Here is a 24,125-nt window from a genome sequence, read left to right as displayed (position 1 = left end):
TGTCTTTGTATTTAGCTCATAAATAAATAGTACGTAATATAGTTTCTGTGGTTGCCTGTATTGTGAATTAATTAAACTTCGAACCTGCTATCGTATCCAAATAACTGTGCTTCTGTTCTTCCTTGTGCACTTCTTATCCTTTGCAGTGTCTTCAGTGCTAGAAGCTGAAAGAGAACTGGAATTCTTGTCAGATCTATGTGTTGGCCAAACAAATTACTTTTTTCAATTATCAATCTATTAAAACTTGTTTATACATCAACAGATAAATCCCATCAGATATGTATATTACAATTGTGTTAAAATTGCTTGAATTACACGTCTTGTGTCATTAAATTGCACAACGTAATACATTTTGACAAATCAAAACATTGGATAAATGAAGAATGTCCTTATGACAGTTTTAAAACTTCATTTTTTGAAAATATTGGTATCAGATAGATAAAAAAAACCACTCACTAAGCGGCGGCAGGACAACGAACAAAGAAAAGGTATTACAGTTTTCTAGCTTATGGAGCCTGTGGCTTCTTCTGGCAGAAGGGTTGAAGAGGAATAAAGTATCAAAAGACTCATATTTTTAAAACGTTATATGTTCTTTTTCTTCTTTGACATCAGTATTATTATCGTAAGTGCCATTCTTCCATGGCTGCAACACACCACCAAGCCATGCTGTCTAAGAACAAATGGACCACAGCAGATGGAGATGATTAGCTTGTCGTCCTATCTGCCAGATGTGCTGTGCCCATGTACTCTTAATTACGTGCACATATATTTCATTTATCTGATGATACATTGTCCAAACTTAAATATTAATAAAAATATTATAAAATAATATTATAAAATCTCTGTACATATCTCTAGTTTTGTTATTGGCACTGCAGAAAGCACGTGTGTTGCTAACCTCATTTTAACCTCTACTAATTTGCTGTATTTTTCCTTGGTGATCCTTTTACAAGTTTCTTATTATATTTTATTTATATGACACTGTTGATTCTGCGGAAAATCACCACTTTACTTTAGTGTCTGTGGTAAGATGAAATGTTTGCTTCCATGTATTTAAACGTTTTGACTTACTTACTTTATTGTTGCATCAGTACCATGGCAGTACACTAGAGAGTGCTTCATTTTGATTTCTCGCCTTATATTAAATTTCTATGTTGCCTCTTCGTGTTTAATGATGTATTCACCCATTTATGTATCTTCCAAATAAACATTGCTTCTTCATTTTTGGGGAGCTATGTATTGCAAGGTAATTGCAACCCCATATTGTCAATAACAAGCTCTGACATCTGCTGCTTTTGCAATTATGTGTGTATGGCCGTGTCGCTATTAGTAATCCACACAATCGAGGTAAGTCTCCCTATACTTTACTAATTTGAAGAACTCATCATAATGGGAAACAGAATACAGTACCACTTTTACTTCTGTAAGGACTGTTTAGACACATTCTCCTGCAGTCTTTACAATGGTATTTTTTCTCTCAAATCTATGCTTCTAACACGGTATACGTCTTGCCTTGTGTGGGTTCATCTCACCTACATATAGGTGCTCCCTTCCCTGGGTCCACCTAACTTTTTCCTCCAACATACAATTTGTAGGAGGTACATGACACCACATTCTTGTGCATAGGTGGTTGTGCGATTTAACATTATTTGACTCTTCTATTGTCATGCTCTCATTGTATTCCTTGGCAATTTGGAACAGTTTGGCTGGGTGTTGGCACTTCATAACTAAATTTAGGAAATGGGTGCAATTCCTTTCCTTATTCGTGGTTAATGGGACATTGCTAACATGCAGCACATTGCAGTATAGGTTCTGTTAACTTACATTTTTATGTTTGACACAGAAATTGATATGACTTTTCTCATTCCTGTTAAAACTGGTTTGTATATCAATATGTGAAATGAAATTAAGAAGTATTTCTGTGATAGAAACTGTTGAATATGGATAGGAGGATGGATTCACTTAGGAGTCGGGAGATGTAGGTGTTCTACATACCCTACAGAACAGACTTGTCTGGATTCACCCATACCGGCCCTGAAAAGTGTAATTGAACACTCCCATACTGTGAGCGTAAGGAGCTTGAATAATAACAAGCTTAAAAAAAAAGAAATTTTTTTAAATAGTATACAAGGTGTGTCATAATTAATGGCATAAACACATACAGTTAAAAGTACACGGTACTAGAAGAAAAAAGTCTCAGTAAACATAGGGTCGAAAATGCGTACCATAAGAGCTACAAGCAATTTTTCATCTTCGATACTGTGAAACATATCTCTTCTACTGCAAGTTCTTTGCTTTCCATATTTTGGGATTTGGTAGTATGGACCAAAACAAGAAAAAAAGTCCAGTAATCATGTGCTCTAAACTGCATTCCTTAAGAGCTACTTTTCTACTTTGAAACAAAACTGTTTTAATGATCAGGTGCTCGTTACTTTTAAGGTATGCATTTTAGAGCACATTTTTTTCGTATTTTGGTCCATACTACCACTTCCCAAAATATAGAAAGCAAAGAAATTGCAGTAGAAGAGATTTGTTTCACAGTATTGAAGATGGAAAAAGTGCACATAGCTCTTAAGGCATGCTTTTTTGCCTCTATGTTTATTGAGGCTTTTTTGCTTATAGTATCGCGCACTTTCAACTGTGTGCGTTTACACCATTAATAATGATTAATCCTGTATATGGTTTAGTTCTGTGCTTACCAATGTGAAGAGTCTCTCACAAACAGCTTCCGAAAGGCAATAATGGAGACAGACTGACTGACTCTCTCACTGACTGTTCCTGACATAGACTACTACACCCTTACTGACTCTGCCCATGCCCGCACAGCTCGTGCATCACTTCCTTTTATATAAAACAAAATAATTGAAGACATAGTTAAATGTAAGACTTAAAAACCAACAATTGAGTCATTAAATGATTTCAGTTTCTTACACCAAAAAATTGGCCACATATTGCCCTCCATGTTTTGATATACAATTTGGAAGAATTCGCTTAATTTCGTACAAAATTTCAATACATTTTATAGTACAACAATTTAAATTACATTTTAGTTAATTATGAACAAATTACTTTGAATAAGATATTGTTATTGGTGTCTAGGATAGCTCTTAAGTGGAGCTATTATTTAAAATAATCATAATGAATAAATATCGTAGCTTTTCGGAAACGGGGAAGAATTTTCAAGAATTTGTGGTGCAACATAACTGCACAGTTCATATCACTAAATTTCAAAGTTGGATTGTTAACGAACGGCTTACTCCCCTTGGTTGATGTATTAATGTGAAATTTAATCTGAAATAGTAAACTCATTTGTACTAATTTTTTAAAGGGCAGTTTACTACTGGTGTTGGGTGTAGCCATAACAGTATAAAGTCTAGAAAGTTACAAATTCGAGCTAAAATGATCACTTCAGAGAATGTTGACATGAGGAAAAGAATTTTGAATGGGAATGGGAAGATAGTCCAATTTCACCTGCAAATGAGTAGTAGTTGTGGGTTAGGATAAAAGTTAGTAAGATGAATCTCAGTGAATTCCTGGCAGAAAACCTCCGCCAATTGTCTGAATTCTCCATCTGTAAACTTTTCCTGAGTGATCCCATCCCAGAGCTCCAACACAAACTCCAATCCCTGCTTAAAGCCTTAGGCCCTTCCCAGAACAGCTCCCGTGAATCCATTTCCTCATCATCCTTATGATACCCTGCATACCCACCTTCTACATGCTGCCCAAAATCCACAAACCCAACAATCCTGGGTGTTCAATTGTGGGTGGCTATTGTGCCCCACTGAAGGAATTTTGGCACTCATTGACCGACGTGTTGAATCAATTGCACATAATCTAGCCTCCCACATCAAAGACACCAATCACTTTTCTCCTGAATCCCTACTTGTCATTTTTGACACCACCTCACTATACACTGACGTCCCTCATGCCCATTGTCTTACTGTTATTGAACACTACCTTTCCCAATGTACTTCATCCCCCAAACGTACTACCTTGTTCCTCATACACCTTACTGACTTCATCCTAACCCACAACTACTTCTCATTTGAAGGGGAGGTATATAAACAAATATGTGGCACAGACATCGGCACACACATGCCAAGCTCCTATGCCAACCTTGGTATGAGCCGTCTAGAGGAGATCTTCCTAACCTCTCAAAACTCCAAACCTCTAGTCATGGTTATGTTCATTAACAATCTCTCCATGATATGGACCCAGGGTCAAGGCACCCTATTTTCATTCCTTCATTCCTTAACACCTTCTCTCCCATCCATTTCATGTGGTCCTCCTCAACCCAGCGTGCCACCTTCTGAGATGTTGAACACCTCCTCTCTGATGGCTCCATCTGCACGTCCGTCCATGTTAAACTGACCAACAACCAACAGTACCTGAATTTTGACAGCTGTCACCCCTTTCACACAAAAAAATCTCTCTTGTATAGCCTGGCTGCCTGGGGACAGCATATCTGCAGTGACAAAAACTACCTTGCTGAGGATCTCATCAAGACCTTCACAGGCAGGCATTATCATCCAGGCCTAGTCTGCAAACAGATCTCCTGTGGCATTTCCCCTCACAACCCCAATCCTCCCATCACCCTCAAAAACCAACCACGGAGGAGTGTCCCCTTCGTCACCCAGTACCACGCTGGACTGGAACGAGAGAACCAGAACCACATCCTTCATCTGGATTTTGATTACCTATCATCATGCCCTGAAATGAGGAAATCCTACCTGAGATACTTTCCACCCCGTATAAAGTGATGTTCTGTCGCCCACCCAACCTCAACAACATCCTAGTCCATCCCTATGCTGCTCCAAATCCAAAACCCTTGTGCCACAAAGATCATTTCCCTGTGGAAGACCCAGGTGGAAAACCTGCCCAATCCACCTACCCAGCACTTCCAATTCCAGTCCTGTCACAGGTTTACCCTACCCCATCAGGGGCCGGGCCACCTGTGAAAGCAGCCATGTTATTTACTAGCTCTTCTGCAATCAATGCACAGATTTTTATATTGGTGTGACTACCGACCAGCTGTCCACCCTGATGAATGGCCACTGCCAAACTGTAGCCAAGAGCAAAATAGACCACCGTGTGGCACAATATGCAGCTGAACATAACTCACTTCATTTCAATGGCCGCTTCAGTACCAGAGTCATCTGGATCCTTCCCTCCACCATCAGCTTTTCTGAACTGCGCGTATGGGATCCCCACTCTCTCCACCCAACAGTTGCCACCTACTCTTGTCCTATTGTCTCCACCCCATTCTAGTCCCCCACCCTGTTTATTTGCAGCCCTCTACCAACACATCCGCCTCTCTTTCTCTACTTCTCTCTTATGTGTTCCTTTTTTCCGCACCTCCCTGCCCCACAACCTCCTGACACTGCACTTGTTGACAGTCTAGTCCATGCATGCTCCACCAGACAGCATTCGTCTCTCTCTCTCCATCTACGCACTACTATCCCTTCCCCTTCCCCACCCTCTCCAGATTATAGGTGCATGTCTTTTAATCATGACTGGCAACTTGACACATCTTCTTTATGGTAAGTAGCAATCTATCTTTTCCTACATTGTTGATATTCCCACCTGGAGTAGGTGTTGTTTGATTTACTGTATAAAGAAATTGGCTATATTCTAATATACACTTAATTTTTTTTATTAGTTCAAATCTATCCTTCCAATATAGTTAAATAGGCTCTAGATTTTTGCTATCAATCATTGTTAAATAAATTACTTCTACTTTTTAGACTTGTTACTCAAGAATCCAGTCTTTTTCTGGGGTTCTTCATTATACAATTTTACATCATTTCTTGTCATTACTTTTCTAACAAATACGTATCATTTTCACCTTATTACTTATTTCTAGAACTCTGGAATGTGCTTGTATGTTAGGACTCCTTTTAAGATTATCTTATAGTGTCTTACTATAAGAATAAATCCTCACAACATGATAGTATCCCACTAATGAAGCTCAGAACAAGTCTGTCAGAAATTCTTTATTATTTTTCTTTTTCATTCTTTAGAAGTAGCTTCACCTTATTTCACACATTTGCCCTTTCATTTTCTTTCAACTTACTGTTTTTTCCATCTTTAAAGAAACCAGCACTCTACTGTGTGATGTCCCCTTGTACCTCCTTCATTCCTCAACAAATATATGGTTGGAGCCATCCCTTCTACAGGTTCACCTGAACCTGGTAAGGGTTCCATCTAAGGGAATAACATACCCAACACAACTCCATACCTTACCTTAATAAGGGGTGTGGTATTTGTCCATTTCCCAAATAATGAGCACTCAAGTAGTGTTTCCCTTCAGGAATCACTATTGTGTGGCCTTCCTTGTAATATATTATCCACCAGACATTTCTTACTTCCTGATCACTTTGCAGTCTACTTTGTTCGGGCCGCCTCCTTGTATTTTGTGTATACTTCTGTCTATTTCCATCACATCCCGATTTTTACCATTTGTAACTGTGATCCACTACATGCAGAAGGTGGCTATGTGTGTAGCAGGGGCTGTATGGTGTGGACTGGGCAGTTTTTTTTATGTAAGTGGGTCTGGAGGAAATACAAAAAGGGCTTCATTCTCAAAGGGTGCAGGTGAAATATAGGAAGAACGTAGATACAGGAATCATCGGTATAACAGTTGTAAATTGTCGTAGCTGTGTTGGAAAAGTACCAGAGCTCCAAGTGCTAATACAAAGAACTGCTGCTCAAATTGTTATACGCACTGAAAACTGGCTAAAGCCAGAAATAAGTTCTGCCAAAATTTTTGCAAAGAACCTAAGTGTTCCGAAAGGATAGGCCAAACACAGTTGGCTGTGGTGTGTGTGTTGCTGATAGAAATAGTTTACCTTGTAGCAAAATTGAAGTAGAAAGTTTCTCTGAGTTAGCATGTCTAGAGGTCATTCTTGGCTACCATAATAAAATAGTAATTGTATCCTTTTACCAACCTCGAAACTCAGATGATACATTTGCTGAAAGGGGTGTTTTTTTTTTTCTTTCATTAAAAAAAAATCCAAAATTGTGCTAAATGCCTTCTCTGAAAATAATTTCAATCAGTTGGTTCATGAGCCCCACAAATAGTAAACTGTTGTGAAAACACATTTTACCTCTTAGCAACAAATAATCCTGAGCTAATAATGAGCATCAAAATGGCTACAGGGATTAGTGAACACAAGGTTGTCGTAGCGAGATTGAATATTATTATGCCTAAATTGTCCAAAATAAACGAAAAATGTACCTATTCAAAAAAGCAGATATAAATTCACTTGATGTCTTTTTGAGAGACAATCTCCACTCCTTCCAGATTAACGATGTAAGTGTAAACCAGATGTGGCTTGAATTCAAAGAAATAATATCAAAAGTAATTGAGAGATTTACACCAAATAAATAAACACACAACTGAGCAGATTCCCTTTGGTACTGAAAATGGGCGACAACACTGTTGCAGAAATGATGAAAAAAGCACGCCAAGTTTAAACGAACACAAAATCTTCAAGATTGGTGATCTTTTACAGAAGCTTAAAATTTGGCGAGGACATCAGCGTGAGATGCTTGTGATAGTTTCCACAAATGAACTTTTATTATGGAACTTAGCAGAAAATCCAGAGAGATTCTTGTCGTATGTAAAGTAGGCTAGTGGCAAGACACAGTCAATGCCTTCTTTGCAGGATAGCAGTGCAAATACTATTGACTACAATGCTGCAAAGGTGGAGTTACTAAATACAGTCTTTTAAAATTCCTTCACCAAAGAAGACAAAGTAAATATTCCAGAATTTGAACCAAGAACAGGTGCCACCATGATTAACTTAGAAGCAGATATTCTCAGAGTAGTATTGCAATATAAATCACGTAATAAAAGCAAGTCTTCTGGTCCAGACTGCGTATCAGTTAGGTACCTTTCAGAATACGCTGATGCAGTAGCTCCATACTTAACAATTGTATTCAACTGTTCACTCTATGAAAGGTCCATACCCAAATTCTGTGAAGTTGCACAGGTCATACAAATATTAAAAAAAGTTAGTAGAAGTAATCCACTAAATTACAGGCCCATATCATTAACATCAGTATGCAGCAGTATCTTGGAACATATATTGTGTTTTAACATTATGAATTACCTGGAAGACAACAGTTTATTGACACACAATCAACATGGATTTAGAAAATATCGTTCTTGTGAGACAAAACTAGCTCCTTACACGCACAAAGTGTTGAGCAATATTGACAAGGGATTTCAAATTGATCCCGTATTCCTAGATTTCCAAAAGGCTTTTGATGCTGTACCACACAAGTAGCTTGTCGTGAAATTGCGTGCTTATGGAATATTATCTCAGTTATGTGACTGGATTCGTGATTTCCTGTTAGAGAGGTCACAGTTTGTATTAATTGACAGAAAGTCATAGAGTAAAACAGAACTGATTTCTGGCATTCTACCAGCTAGTGCACAGGCCCTACTGTTCATCATCTATATAAATGGTTTAGGAGACAATCCGATCAGCCATCTTAGGTTGTTTGCAGGTGATGCTGTCTTTTATCATCTAGTAAACTCATCAGAAAATCAAAACAAATTGCAAAATTATTTAGGAAACATATCTGAACAGTACAAAAATTGGCAATTGACCCTAAATACTGAAAAATATGAGGCCATCCTCATGAATACTAAAAGGAATCCATTGAACTTCCATTACACAACAAACCAGTTATTCTAAAGGCTGTAAATTCAACCAAAAAGCTAGAAATTACAGTTATGAACAATTTAAATTAGAAAGAACACCAGAAAATGTTGTGGAGAAGACAAACCAAAGATTGCTGTTTATTGGCTGAAAACTTAGGAAAATGTAACAGATCTACTAAAGAGACTGCCAAAATGTAACAGATCTACTAAAGAGACTGCCTACACTATGCTTGTCTGTCCTCTTTTGGAGTTCTTCTGCACGGCCTGGGATCCTTGTCAGATAGGATTAACGGAGTACATTGAGAAAGTTCAAAGAAGAGCAACACGTTTTCTATTATTGTGAAATAGGGAAGAGATTGTCATGGACATGATATGGGATTTGGGATAGACACCATTAAAACAAAGGCGATTTTCATTGAGGTGGAATCTTCTCATTAAATTTCAGTCACCAACTTTCTCCTACAAATGCAGAAATATTTTGTTGACGCCAACTTACGTAGGGAGAAATGATCATCATATAGAATAAGGGAAATCAGAGCGCACACGGAAAGGTATAGTTTCTCATTTTTTCCGCTTGCTCTTCGAGAATGGAATAATAGAGAATTATTGTAAAGGTGGTTCATTGAACCCTCTGCAGGCACGTAAGTTTGATTTGTAGAGTATCCATGTAGATGCCAACAGCCTGTGGTGTAGTGGCTAGCGTTGCTGCCTCTGGATCCCGGGGTCATTGATTAGATTCCCAGCCAGGTCAGGGATTTTCTCCACCCAGGGACTGGGTGTTTGTGTTGTCCTCATCATCTCATCATCAGGGTAGTACCGAGACTGGAATTGGGAAGATTTGGAAGTTGTACAGATGCTGATGACCAAGATGTTGAGTGACCCACAAACAACCACCACCACCACCGTCTGTGAAGATGTAGATGTGGACGCATTGTACCTCTTCAGTGTTAGCCTGTCGTCTATTGTTTTATGGTACTGTATGCCTCCCTCCAAAAAATATGGCCTAGCTAACATCTGTCTTGATGTCCTTGTGATCATTCTGGTAAGTTCCTCCCTCTCCGCCGTGTCCGCTAAATCTCATTAACCTTCAGGTCCTTGATACTGTGTCGTTTGCTTTCCTTTGTGTATCATCAATAAATCTTCTTTGCGATTACTTGTATCTTCATCAGTTTATATGCTTGTTCTAAACAAAGAACTCTTAATATTATTTATAGTGATGTCATATTAATGTACATCAGCTGCTTATACCCTGGGCTGCAGTCATTTCACCATTTCCCTCTTTTAATATAGGAACTTAAATGATTGCCGCGTTTTAAAACTAAATCACGTATTTTGAATTCCAGTACCTGGGTGATATTTTTCTGTCAATGCAGACTTTTGCACTATATTGTAGGTTATCCTGTACTTGCCTCTGTAATTCTTTTATAGTTAATTCTTCCCCTTTATGCCAGTTTAACATTTTTATCAATGGTTCTCATATGAAAGGTTTCTTCATTACCTCAACAGGTGATAGTACTGTCATCATGCATGGTAGGTAATTAATTTATCAGTACCTGAAAGTCAGGAATTAATTGTACCCAAGATTGTATAGCTAACACTTGGTTCAAGAATCATGAAAGAAGGTTGTATACATGGAAGAATCCTGGAGATACTAAAAGGTATCAGATTGATTATATAATGGCAAGACAGAGATTTAGAACCAGGTTTTAAGTTGTAAGACATTTCCAGGGGCAGATGTGGACTCTGACTACAATCTATTGGTTATGAACTGTAGATTAAAACTGAAGAAACTGCAAAAAGGTGGGAATTTAAGGAGATGAGACCTGGATAAACTGAAAGAACCAGAGGTTGTACAGAGTTTCAGGGAGAGCATAAGGGAACAATTGACTGGAATGGTAGAAAGAAGTACAGTAGAAGAAGAATGGGTAGCTCTGAGGGATGAAGTAGTGAAGGCAGCAGAGGATCAAGCAGGTAAAAAGACGAGGGCTAGTAGAAATTCTTGGGTAACAGAAGAAATATTGAACTTAATTGACGAAAGGAGAAAATACAAAAGTGCAGTAAATGAAGCAGGCAAAAAGGAATACAAACGTCTCAAAAATGAGATTGACAGGGATGGCTAGAGGACAAATGTAAGGATGTAGAGGCTTGTCTCACTAGGGGTAAGATAGATACTGCCTACAGGAAAATTAAAGAGACCTTTGCAGAAAAGAGAACAACTTGTATGAATATCAAGAGCTCAGATGGAAACCCAGTTCTAAACAAAGAAGGGAAAGCAGGAAGGTGGAAGGAGTATATAGAGGGTCTATACCAGGGCGATGTACTTGAGGACAATATTATGGAAATGGAAGAGGATGTAGATGAAGTGGGAGATACGATACTGCGTGAAGAGTTTGACAGAGCACTGAAAGACCTGAGTCGAAACAAGTCCCCGGGAGTAGACAACATTCCATTAGAACTACTGACAGCCTTGGGAGAGCCAGTCCTGACAAAATTCTACCATCTGGTGAGCAAGATGTATGAGACAGTCGAAATTCCCTCAGACTTCAAGAAGAATATAATAATTCCAATCCCAAAGAAAGCAGGTGTTGACAGATGTGAAAATTACCGAACAATCAGTTTAATAAGTCGCAGCTGCTAAATACTAACGCGAATTCTTTACAGACGAATGGAAAAACTGGTAGAAGCCGACCTCGGGGAAGATCAGTTTGGATTCTGTAGAAATATTGGAACACGTGAGGCAATACTGAACTTACGACTTATCTTAGAAGAAAGATTAAGAAAAGGCAAACCTACGTTTCTAGCATTTGTAGACTTAGAGAAAACTTTTGACAGTGTTGACTGGAATACTCTCTTTCAAATTCTAAAGGTGGCAAGGGTAAAATACAGGGAGCAAAAGGCTATTTACAATTTGTACAGAATCCAGATGGCAGTTATAAGAGTCTAGGGACATGAAAGGGAAGCAGTGGTTGGGCAAGGAGTGAGACAGGGTTGTAGCCTCTCCCCGATGTTATTCAATCTGTATATTGAGCAAGCAGTAAAGGAAACAAAAGAAAAATTCGGAGTAGGTATTAAAGTCCATGGAGAAGAAATAAAAACTTTCAGGTTCGCCGATGACATTGTAATTCTATCAGAGACAGCAAAGGACTGGGAAGTGCAGTTGAACGGAATGGACAGTGTCTTGAAAGGAGGATATAAGATGAACATCAACAAAAGCAAAACGAGGATAATGGAATGTAGTCGAATTAAGTCGGGTGATGCTGAGAGAATTAGATTAGGAAATGAGACACTTAAAGTAGTAAAGGAGTTTTGCTATTTGGGGAGCAAAATAGCTAATGATGGTTGAAGTAGAGAGGATATAAAATGTAGACTGGCAATGGCAAGGAAAGCATTTCTGAAGAAGAGAAATTTGTTAACATCGAGTATAGATTTGTCAGGAAGTCGTTCCTGAAAGTATTTGTATGGAGTGTAGCCATGTATGGAAGTGAAACGTGGATGATAAATAGTTTGGTCAAGAAGAGAATAGAAGCTTTCGAAATGTGGTGCTACAGAAGAATGCTGAAGATTAGATGGGTAGATCACGTATCTAATGATAAAGTATTGAATAGAGTTGGGGAGAAGAGGAGTATGTGGCACAACTTGACAAAAAGAAGGGACCGGTTAGTAGGACATGTTCTGAGGCATCAAGGAATCACAAATTTAGCATTGGAGGGCAGTGTGGAGGGTAAAAATTGTAGAGGGAGACCAAGAGATGAATACACTAAGCAGATTCAGAAGGATGTGGGTTGCAGTAAGTACCGGGAGATGAAGAAGCTTGCACAGGATAGGGTAGCATGGAGAGCTGCATCAAACCAGTCTCAGGACTGAAGACCACAACAACAAGACGTATGTTTTGTGGAATAATATGTCATGTGAAGTCATGTAATGTCCTTTATTATTTGTTCACAGAGATTACCATGTGAGGTGATATTTAGGAATAGCTATATGTTTTACTAGTTCCCAGGCTAAAAATTCTTAAAAGCCTGACTGATAAATTGTGGGCCATTAATATTCAGTAATCTGTGTGGCTGTCCTTCATTTGTGAAATATTCTCTCAAAGAGTGACATACTGTTTCACCATTTGACAGTATCATGAAAAGGATGGACTGCTACTCACCATCTAGCAGAGATGTTGATTTTCAGAAAGACACAATAAAAAGACTACTAAAAATGTAAGCTTTCAGCCAGAAGGCCTTTTTCTGAACTAGACAACATACACACACACATTCATAGAAATGCAACTCTCACATACATGACTGCTGTCTCTGGAGCCATGCCCAGACTTTGATCAGCTGCTCATGATAGGAAAAGCAGTCTGGGTGGTGGGGGTAAGAAGGGGGCTAGGATGCGGAGGGGGAGGGAGAGCAGGATATGTATGAATGGGGGATGGTAAAGTGCTGTTGGTGGGAGTGTGCAGGGAACGAGGTGGAGAGAAAGTAGAACAGCTAGATACAGTTGAGAAGTTAGATGGGGAGTGGGTGATTGGCGTGGGGTGGGGGTGGGGGTGGTGGGGTTAAATGACAGTGAATGTGCTTGTGGGATAGAAGACAGTGTAGTGTTGGAGTAGGAACAGTTAAGGGGATGAAGCACAATGACTAAGTTTGAGGCCAGGAGAGTTAAGAGAATGTAGGATGTATTGCAAGGAGAGTTTCCACCTGTGCAATTCAGAAATGCTGGTGTTGGTATGAACGATCCATATGGCACAGGCTGTGAAGCAGTCATTAAAATGAAAACATTGTGTTGGGCAGTGTGCTAAGCAAATGGATGGTCCAGCTGTTTCTTGGCCACAGCTTCTAGATCACATGACTGGTTTGCAGGCAGCCCTGCCTTTGATGGGATGAATGATGCTGGTGACAAGACTGGAGTAGGTAGTGGTGAAAGGATGTAAGGGGCAGGCTTTGCATCTAGGTCTATTACAGGGATATGAGCAATGACGCAAGGGGTTGGGAGCAGGGGTTGTGTAGTGATGGACAAGGGTATTGTCTAGATTCGGTGGCCAGTGGAGTACCACAGTGGGAGGGATGGGGAGGACAGTGGGTAGGGCATTCCTCATTTCATGGTACTACAATAGGTAGTCACAACCATGGGGGTGAATGTGATTCAGTTGTTTCAGCTGTTGATAGTGCTGAGGTATGAGGGGAATGCTCCTCTTTTACTGGTCACTGATGACTTGAAAGATAAAACATGGAAGGTGGTTTCTGTACAAAATGTTGAATCAAAACACCTTTCAGCCATTTAACTTTCCGGTTGTTATTTTATTAGAGCAACCAGTTTCAGAGCTACAGTACACCATCTTCAGGCACCTCTGTGTCAAATAGCCCTTAAGCTCGGGAAGGCAAAGGAAAGTATGACCGTTACTGATTGACTGATGTAGGAAGAATCCCACATTTGGTCCAGTCAAAATAATAGCCAGGTTTCAGTAAGTGGTATCTAGATTTTTGACACAACAATCCTTTAGATTGTCACTTTCCGAGTCCGCAAGTGATGGTCAAAATAATAATAAAAAAAAAGTTTCAAATGGAAATTTAGATGTCTGAAAGGTGTTTTTATTTAACATTTTGTATTGAGCAGCCGAGGTCCTGCAACCATGTATATAAAGGTAGACTAATTACGGTCTGTGAAGGCCTTGGTGAGACCCTTGGTATATTTAAAGAGGGACCAGTTGACACTACAGATACAATGGCCATGGGGAGCTAGGCCCCATCCGTATCAAACCTGCCAGCAATACTTCCACTTTGACAGGTGCCATCTGTTTGTTAGCAAGATGTCCCTTCCAAGCAGCTAAGTCACTTGTGACCATCACATCTGTAGTGACGAGCAGGCCCTCTCGAAATACACAGAGGGTCTCACGCTGATGTTCACAGACTATAATTACCTTCCCAATCTTTACTGAAACAGAGACCTCCCATGCCTAATCGCTTCCGTCACCCATCTTCTCCCAAAGGTGTCTCATGACTGCATGACATTGTAGACAGTGTGTCTGCTGGATCAGCTGACGTGATGTCCTTAGGCTGCTATAAACTGCTCAAATGTTCCTCTTTAAGTTTTTTAATTAAAAAAAATTGTAGCAGTGGAAATAGTTATTTTTGTCAACCCTACTACGTATCATTTGTTTTTGTGAGGTTTCTTCAATACCTTACCTTCTTCTTTCGTACGTCAACAATTTCTTTAATGACACTGAATAACATGCTCTGCTATAAGCTTTGTTGCTCTGCAACTGTTTACTTTCGTTGCCCCTGAAAATGCGCGTTTTTGCAATATTTCTTGCTATTTTTCTCGAAATATTCTTCTTGTTAGCTTTTTTGTCTGTCTTTGTTGCCTTCACTCGGTCCTAGACATAATGTTCGACATACGTTGTATGCTTAGTGCTTATAGGGAGACATTGCACCTATCGGCTACATATGTCCTCCCGGTATAGCATATAACTTTTGATAGATTGCATTTATTTTCTAATATATTCTGGATACTACGGTTCTGTATAAATTTGTATTGTATAGCTGGTCCTGCTATTCAGTCCCAGCTAATAATATTCTTCACCCTGCTCAGATCCTCTTCACTGAAGATTTCGTGATTTAGCTGAAAAAGGAGCCCGTTACTCACTTCAAACAATTGAAGCATTCATACCTCAAACATAGTAAAGCATTCATAACCAGAATTCCATGATTTGAACCATATATTGTTAAATTTACCATTAATATGATGTACTTTACATTGAACTCCAGGCTTCTCCTCCTCCTCCTCCTCCTCCTGCCTGGTCCGTATACCATAGAGTAAGTCAGATACATTACATTTTACACAAATTTCATTGCTAATCCAGGTTCTTTGGTATTAACACCTTCCATCAGCAGCTGCATGGAGTAACTCGTCCACCACAGCAAGTGATGACTTCTGTTCACCACTCTTGCCCATGAGAGGTGAACTTCTGCATATATTCTTGGCCCTGCATAAACAGAAACCTAGTGACAATGTTCTGCATCACTTAGGCTCAGTTAACGTAGCATAATAGTGTTCCTCTCCATATTCATATGAATATCTTCCATTTCTCAAAGAGCCTAAGAAATGTCATGTTACACTACAGCAGTACCCATACACTTGATTATTGAAGTTTCCCCATTGCATGCAAATGTTGCATAGTGTTGGAAAGACTAGTTCTCGAGTATACTGACGTGGGACATTATGGCCTAATATGTTTAAATGATCTTCGTCAAACCCCAAGGGTGTCCCTGAACATAGTCACCAGTGTCAAAAATATTTACCTTAATACAAGAAAACCATTTTCTTGCGATGCTCTGTCTAATGCTATTGGTCCTATACATGGCACAAATGCTTCTGGCCCTTTCCGCTGTTGTAACCTCTATATTGAACTCAAACAGAAAAATATTTCAGAAATATTCTGATTCCTCCACTTCGCACTCCATTTTCTAGTGTCCACAGCTCCACTCACTGTCTCCAAATGACAGTATGTAAACTTAAATAGCAGCAATTAACTACAGATAAAAATTACAGTCAGTACGTAAACCCATAGGGACCAGAATACCAACATGCAAAAACAAAAATGCTGCTAAGTTATGCAGAACCCAATTTATTATATTCGTATTAAGTGATGCTGTATACAATGTAAATGTCTATATACCATATGGCACTCCAGTAGGTGTGTAAAAACATACATGTATTCTAATGTACTGTCAACATTTTGAAGGAATTGGTGAAGAACTTTCAGAGATTTACAATTCTGTCCAAACATACATTTACATCTATATAAATAAAAATATACGAGGTGCATTCAAGTTCTAAGGCCTCTGATTTTTTTTTTTTTTTTCTCTGGACTGGAAAGAGATAGAAACATGCGCATTGTTTTAAAATGAGGCCGCGTTCATTGTCAACATGTCCCAGAGATGGCAGCACCATATGGCAGATGGAATTTTACCGCCAGCGGCGAGAATGAGAACTGTTTTAAATACTTAAAATGTCGACGTTTTCCTTTCCTGAACAGCATGCAATCATTCGTTTTCTGAATTTGCGTGGTGTGAAACCAATTGAAATTCATCGGCAGTTGAAGGACACATGTGGTGATGGTGTTATGGATGTGTCGAAAGTGCGTTCGTGGGTGCGACAGTTTAATGAAGGCAGAACATCGTGTGACAACAAACCGAAACAACCTCGGGCTCGCACAAGCCGGTCTGACGACATGATCGAGAAAGTGGAGAGAATTGTTTTGGGGGATCGCCGAATGACTGTTGAACAGATCGCCTCCAGAGTTGGCATTTATGTGGGTTCTGTGCACACAATCCTGCATGACGACATGAAAATGCGAAAAGTGTCATCCAGGTGGGTGCCACGAATGCTGACGGACGACCACATGGCTGCCCGTGTGGCATGTTGACGTGCAATGACAGCATGAATGGGACTTTCTTTTCGTCGGTTGTGACAATGGATGAGACGTGGATGCCATTTTTCAATCCAGAAACAAAGTGCCAGTCAGGTCAATGGAAGCACACAGATTCACTGCCACCAAAACAAAATATTGCGGGTAACCGCCAGTGCTGAAAAAATGATGGTGTCCATGTTCTGGGACAGCGAGGGCGTAATCCTTACCCATTGCGTTCCAAAGGGCACTACGGTAACAGGTGCATCCTACGAAAATGTTATGAAGAACAAATTCCTTCCTGCACTGCAACAAAAACGTCCGGGAATGGCTGCGCGTGTGCTGTTTCGCCAAGACAACGCACCCGCACATCGAGCTAACGTTACGCAACAGTTTCTTCGTGATAACAACTTTGACGTGATTCCTCATGCTCCCTACTCACCTGACCTGGCTCCTAGTGACTTTTGGCTTTTTCCAACAATGAAAGACACTCTCAGTGGTCGCACATTCACCAGCCATGCTGCTATTGCCTCAGCAATTTTCCAGTGGTCAAAACAGACTCCTAAAGAAGCCTTTGCCGCTGCCATGGAAGCAGGGCGATTATGTCGAGAAGTAACGCCAGTTTCATCGATTTCGGGTGAGTAGTTAATTAGAAAAAAAATCGGAGGCCTTAGCACTTGAATACACCTCGTAAATGTATGTCTGTTCAAAATCGTAAATCTGCAAAAGTTCTTAAATGATTGCACAGTGTTGCAATTGAATATGTGCTTGTTTTTATATTTGTATTATGTAAATAAATATGTGGCATGTAAAGGGTAAACATTATTACCAAAAATCTTGAAATTTCTTGGCCAATTTGCTTCAGGCAGTACTCTATGAACATATGGACTGCCACATATTTTTAATATATATATATATATATACATAAAGGGAAATCGTTGCTACCAAAAATCTCAGAAAGTACTTGACCAATTTGCTTCAAATTTTTGTGTATTACTGTAATAATAAACGTTCGGACACACACACACACACACACACACACACACACACACAATTACTGCCAGGACTTGGAGATGAAGAATTTCACCACTCCATTGAAGCTTGCTTTCATTCAGGTCCATAAAAAATCGTCCAGTTTTCATCTCCTGTTAAGTATAGTGAAGAAATGCCTCCCCTTCAGCCATGTAATTTTGCAAAAGCTCCCTGCATGCCTCTGTGCACCTTTCTTTCATTCCTGAGCTCAACTTTTGTGGCACAAACATCAGTACCTCATGAAACAATATGGTGGGCTGGTCCAACACCAGTGTTCATCGTTGCTACAGTATCACTCAGTGTAATATGCCTGTTTTCCTGTATCAGCTCATCAGCTCTCACAACATTAGTCGGTGACTGTACAGACAGTGTGCCCTGGAGAGTGGCAAATCCTCAACACTTGTTGCACCACAGTTGAACCTAACGTGCCCACTCGTACACTGTGTTCATCTCAAAAACTTTCACCATATTGCACTGCCATAAATGAATTTCAGTTGGTTTCAACCTTTCAGCTAAAAGAAATCTAATGACATTTCGCTGCTCCACATTGGTGCAAACCTGCTATGGTGCTGCCATTTTGTTTAATTTATTTCCAGCATCCTATTTGTGAGGTAGGTGTGCCAGGCCTACGTGATAAGTTCTTGGACACCACCAAAAAAATAACAAAGAATCACAAGCTTTGTTGAAGTTTCATATTTTTATACAACTTTTCCTGTTATTTATTGAATGGACCCTGTGCATTGATAAGTTTCTTCAATTTTGATGTATTTTATATTTTGATTTCCGAATCTTTTGTGGTGCACTTGGAGTATTAGTGTGTGTCATTAAGCTCACTGGATTACTCTTTTCTGATCTGACAGCATGCATACACAACGTGTACAGCCTACTTTCCAAGTAGCCTACCACGACAATCTCACCACTGGCTTTTTCCCGAATCCTAACTCTTTTAAAGTCAAATGCAATTGTGTACTTATTATATAGTCTGTTATATGTTGATGTGGTTAAGAGCACTTGTATCAGGCACATATAAAATATTTTCCATTCTAGCGCTATAATGTTTCTTGCTTTGTCTGATTTCAATATCGACTATTCCTTAACAAAATGCACAGATACGAGTACCTTGCTTTCCCAGTGCAATCACTTCAGAAACACGAAATTCTCTGTATGAAACAAAGCACTTTTTATTTCGGAAAGAGTGTTACACACTGAGCTTTCAGCCAAAGCCTTCTCCAGAAAAGAAATGAAAACTCCCCCTCTCCCCCCCACTTCCCCCTCTCCACCACTCCCCCCCTCTCCCCTCTTCCCCCCCTCTTCCCCCCCTCTTCCCCCCCTCTTCCCCCCCTCTTCCCCCCCTCTTCCCCCCTCTTCCCCCCCTCTTCCCCCCTCTTCCCCCCTCTTCCCCCCTCTTCCCCCCTCTTCCCCCCCTCTTCCCCCCCTCTTCCCCCCCTCTTCCCCCCCTCTTCCCCCCCTCTTCCCCCCCTCTTCCCCCCCTCTTCCCCCCCTCTTCCCCCCCTCTTCCCCCCCTCTTCCCCCCCTCTTCCCCCCCTCTTCCCCCCCTCTTCCCCCCCTCTTCCCCCCCTCTTCCCCCCCTCTTCCCCCCCTCTTCCCCCCCTCTTCCCCCCCTCTTCCCCCCCCTCTTCCCCCCCTCTTCCCCCCCTCTTCCCCCCCTCTTCCCCCCCTCTTCCCCCCCTCTTCCCCCCCTCTTCCCCCCCTCTTTCGCCCCCTCTTTCCCCCCCTCTTTCCCCCCCTCTTTCGCCCCCTCTTTCGCCCCCTCTTTCGCCCCCTCTTTCGCCCCCTCTTTCCCCCCCTCTTTCCCCCCCTCTTTCCCCCCCTCTTTCCCCCCCTCTTTCCCCCCCTCTTTCCCCCCCTCTTCCCCCCCTCTTCCCCCCCTCTCTCTCCCCTGTCCCCCTCCAGCCACTCTGGCCAGAATTGTTCATTTTGGCATGACCTGAACTCATAACTGGTTACAAATTTGTTAAATTTGACCAGCACAGTTTCATTTATAAATGGTTTATTCACAGTATACAAAATTATTTAGTAATTAAACTAATTTCAGGGAGTTTTTAAATGTTAATGGCAATTATTCTGTAGTAACACAGGAAAGGTACATATTTGAGGAGCCAACTTCCAATTGTACCACAATTAAACAGTGGAAGGGAAAATTTTTGTGTTGCTGAGATGAGAGATACCCAGATATTACAAAGCATAATGTACTATGGAATGCCTCATGCTACCAATACGGTGCCTGCATGCTGTTTAGTGAAAGTTTTGTTGTAAATAGCCTGATGTACAATAACTAAAATTGCTTGTGTATTTCATGTTGGCTACACCTGTGCTTTTTATTAACTGTTATTATATTGTTCTGAACAGGCAGCATGGAAAACGGTAAAACTACTACTCTGCAGATGATATCCTAATGTTTCCTGTGTGTTGTGTTTCATTGAGCATGTCTTAATGAGCAGCACCACTGCACTACCCTCAGAACAAATAACTTTTTCATCAGAATGATGAGGATATTTCAATTTAAGTGCAAGCATATATGAATTTTGTGGCTCACTCAGCTCACAGGTACATCACAAGCCATTCTGTTGTTTTGCATATTGGAGATCAGTGCTGTTGGTCACCAGAGTTCTGGCAGTAAATGTATACTGATTAAAATTTTGGTGTTCTTCTGGGAGATGCCATTGCCTTAACCCAAATGGGCCTGTTAATGCCAAATACAAAGTGGTACCAAGCTATGTTGTCTTTAGGTCTACTGATAAAATGTACTGTCTTTATTACATTTTTCGTCTCGAGTATATCTTGAGAATGTGTGTTTAATCTCGTGCATTCTTGTGACCAAATAATTATAACAATTTAGTTTTCTTCTTGAGTAGTGACTTTTTCGTTTAAATTTATCAAAGCAGCTTAAATTAAGTTTTGAAAAATAGATTGATTTGGAAAGCATTCAACATATGATGCACAGTGAGCGGAGTAAGCTATAAAACTCAAATCTGTTTCCACTTAAATTGTATTGAAAGTTACTTGATCTGGGGATAGTGTTGTGGCATCCCATTTAAAGTGCAGTGTTCCTGTGATTCATCAGTACAGACTCTTCTGTTTGTTTTAGTGATGTTTATGAGTTTGAGAGTTTCTGAGACACTCCTGTTGCTGATAGTGATATGTAAATAATTATTATGTGCAATGAAAGTTAATTTTACATGCCCATTTCAATTGCTTATTGTAACCAACCTCTTTGATTCTTGAGAACTTGTCAGTTTTGCAGTGAATCAGCACAATTCTTACTTGATGTTATGCAGTAAAACTATGTATTGACTATTTCAGTCATGTGGCATCAGTGTACTGGTCAAAAAAATTGTGGTATTTGTCCATCATTTGAAACTGCTTGTTTGCTGCATGCTTTCATTTTGAGGTGTGTTGTGTTGTTGAGGCTCACATAGGTTTGTTGTATCAAATACACAGCCCCTTCCATTGTGACTGCTCCATTTAGTGTACTAAATGTGTCACCAGTGTATGTCATGACAGTACTATGCATTACATACAGCCTCGTGTATGAAAATTGTTTCTGTTTCAGTATCCAGCATCAGCCACCAGGCGTCTAGATCACTTCACAGTGACGAGTGCTTAACTGGCTCACTACCACGTCAGCACAACCATCACACTGTCCATCGCACACCGCGCCTGCCACCCAGACCGATTGTCAACAGGCACATTCCACCACCCACATCATTTCATTTTAATAGTCAAAGCTAGTGCCTGCTTCTCATGGGGATGAAGTATTTGTGTACGTACTAATTTATTTAACGTGTTGGTGTATAAGAATATTTTGCTGACGACAGGTGGAAAATCCGTGAGTGGCTTTAATATGACGGTGTTTGTGAACTGCAGCTATGTAGCCTTTATTTTTGCATAGAGCTTAAAAAAATACTACTACCATATGACTGTGAGCCATTCGTTGAAAGTTTGTGGTGAACTGTGTGCCTCTTGGTGGACTAGTTGATGGGTGTTGATGGGGACTTTCATATGTTACATTTTTCCACTGTGGTGACATCTGAGCAGGATTTTTGTGAAAGTCAAAGAATAATCCATAAAGTTAATGATGGCTGTGTGATTGCTGATATGTTATGAGACAAGTAAGATATTTATTTATTTCTGATGAGGCGGGTGGACACCAGTTAACTGGACCAAATGCTATAATCTGTCCAGCCGTTCAGAGTTTGGGATGTATGGATAAGAATGTTGACAGTGTGTCTTGTTGCCTGACGTAACCACCTGAGGAACCCAGACAAATTTAATGTCTATTTTTGCTAGCAACTTGTTCATATTTTGGACATTTTGTGTGATAGTTGAGTAGAACGGGTTTATGGACTAGGATAGTGTGTTTACAGTATTTAGAACTGTTAAATGGAATGTGTTTGTAAGAGTTAAAGCCAGAGGAACAATGAATATAGTACAAATGTTTTCTATTGCTTCTGCTAAAGTAGAATTCTGTTAATATTTTGATTTGTTCCCTTACATAACCCCTATTTTCTATTATTAAGATTGGTGCACTATGCACAAGAATAATGTGTAATAGATGTATTCACAAGTGGAGTCATTTTACCCTCAAATCTTATGTTGTTACCTTTTTGCTAAAACTGCATCTTCATACATCCTTTCAAGACTTTTTAAAGTTTTATTTCATTGAAAAAAAAAAAAAAAAAAAAAAACTTGATAGTGCTTAAAAACATTTTTTTGCTATCATTGTCTGGAAAGGAAATTGCCAGTGTTTTAATGACCAAGGAAGCCTTAGGGTTTGTAAATTAAATTAGGATTCTTTTTTTTTTTTTTTTTTTTTTTTAAGACTTATTTGCACATATGTTAAAATCCTGTCTATGTAACATTGTTTCTCTCTCTCCTCTATGAAGTTGTGTGGAAAATGGAAGAGTAATGTAAATTGTATTGCAGTTGTTTTCCTGTTTTACACATCTCAGGTGATTAAGTATTAAGAAAATGACATCACTTGCCTAATATAATTGGTTTGATGTAGCCTGTAGCAGGGTAACAGTTTCATCTTGTTTGCTATGTAGATGTTTTATACTGCATTTAAAGAAGAAAAAAGTGTTTCGTTATTGATTCCTTAAAAATAATTTTGTGGAACATTTGAATATGTTTGCTGGTTTCAAGTTGGACATAATTTTCTGGACAATTCTTAAATAGCTTAAAAAATTGCCTTATTTTATCATACATATATGTGAATAAGATACAGTCTGATAATTTGAGTGCATCTTGGAATAGTGAAATGTTCATACTTCATCTTGGAGAATGTGGGCACAACAAATAGTGCTGCTACTCACTTGCCCCCCACCCCCTTGTTCCAAAAAAAGAAGCCACAGCTAGATATTGCCACATAGTTATTTATGCATCGCAAACAAGTTTTATTTGTAGGTTTTTTTTTTTTTTTTTTTTTTTGAGAATACTGATGTGCAGGTATTTCGGGTGAGGTTGTGACTACAGACTTGCATGAAATTCAAGCTTGTTGATAGTAAAATCAGCACTTTTTAAACTAAAGATAATTGTGTAACATATACTGTCTTTTTATGGATTCTTGTGCAGAGGGGAGGTTGGAGCTCAAAGCTTGTGTGTGCAGTGTAATTGATGGGCATATCTTGTCTTCCTGAATGTCACGTGAATGAGTATTACTTGACATTCCACTTTACCCAAGTCATATTGTAGTTTCCTGTTAACGTGCTACAAGAAAGATTGCATAAAAGATTTTTTAAGCTACATTCTTATGGTGTCAGATGCTTCAACAACAACTCGAGTGTACATATATTGTTGACTAAATTAAATGAAGTGTGTCAGTTCTGTTCTGATTCTACAATACAGCACCATTAATGGCTAGAGTCTTCATGCCTGATGCTGTTGTTAGGTTTTGAATGTAAATCAGAAGTTTGGTGCTCTGTTGTTCCTAGAATGTGAAATGAACACATTGTATATATTATCTAGTTTCTTATTATAATGCTCCATGAGTAAATTATG

General features: G+C 39.6%; 1 protein-coding gene across 1 annotated transcript in view; it reads left to right on the top strand.

Annotated features, from left to right (window-relative positions):
• Window positions 1–22,661, top strand: part of LOC124545448 (protein son of sevenless-like) — a 177,065-nt gene extending 154,404 nt beyond the window's left edge. Inside the window, 1 exon segment of the mRNA XM_047124372.1 lies at window positions 21,679–22,661. Coding sequence (XP_046980328.1) covers window positions 21,679–21,857 — 179 coding nt within the window. The 3' untranslated portion in view covers window positions 21,858–22,661.
• The last annotated feature ends 1,464 nt before the right edge of the window (window positions 22,662–24,125 follow it).

This window comes from Schistocerca americana, chromosome 8 (assembly GCF_021461395.2).
Source record: "Schistocerca americana isolate TAMUIC-IGC-003095 chromosome 8, iqSchAmer2.1, whole genome shotgun sequence".
NCBI lineage: Eukaryota > Metazoa > Arthropoda > Insecta > Orthoptera > Acrididae > Schistocerca > Schistocerca americana.
Note: the sequence above shows the minus strand (reverse complement) of the source record. Positions and strands in the feature narration are given on the sequence as shown.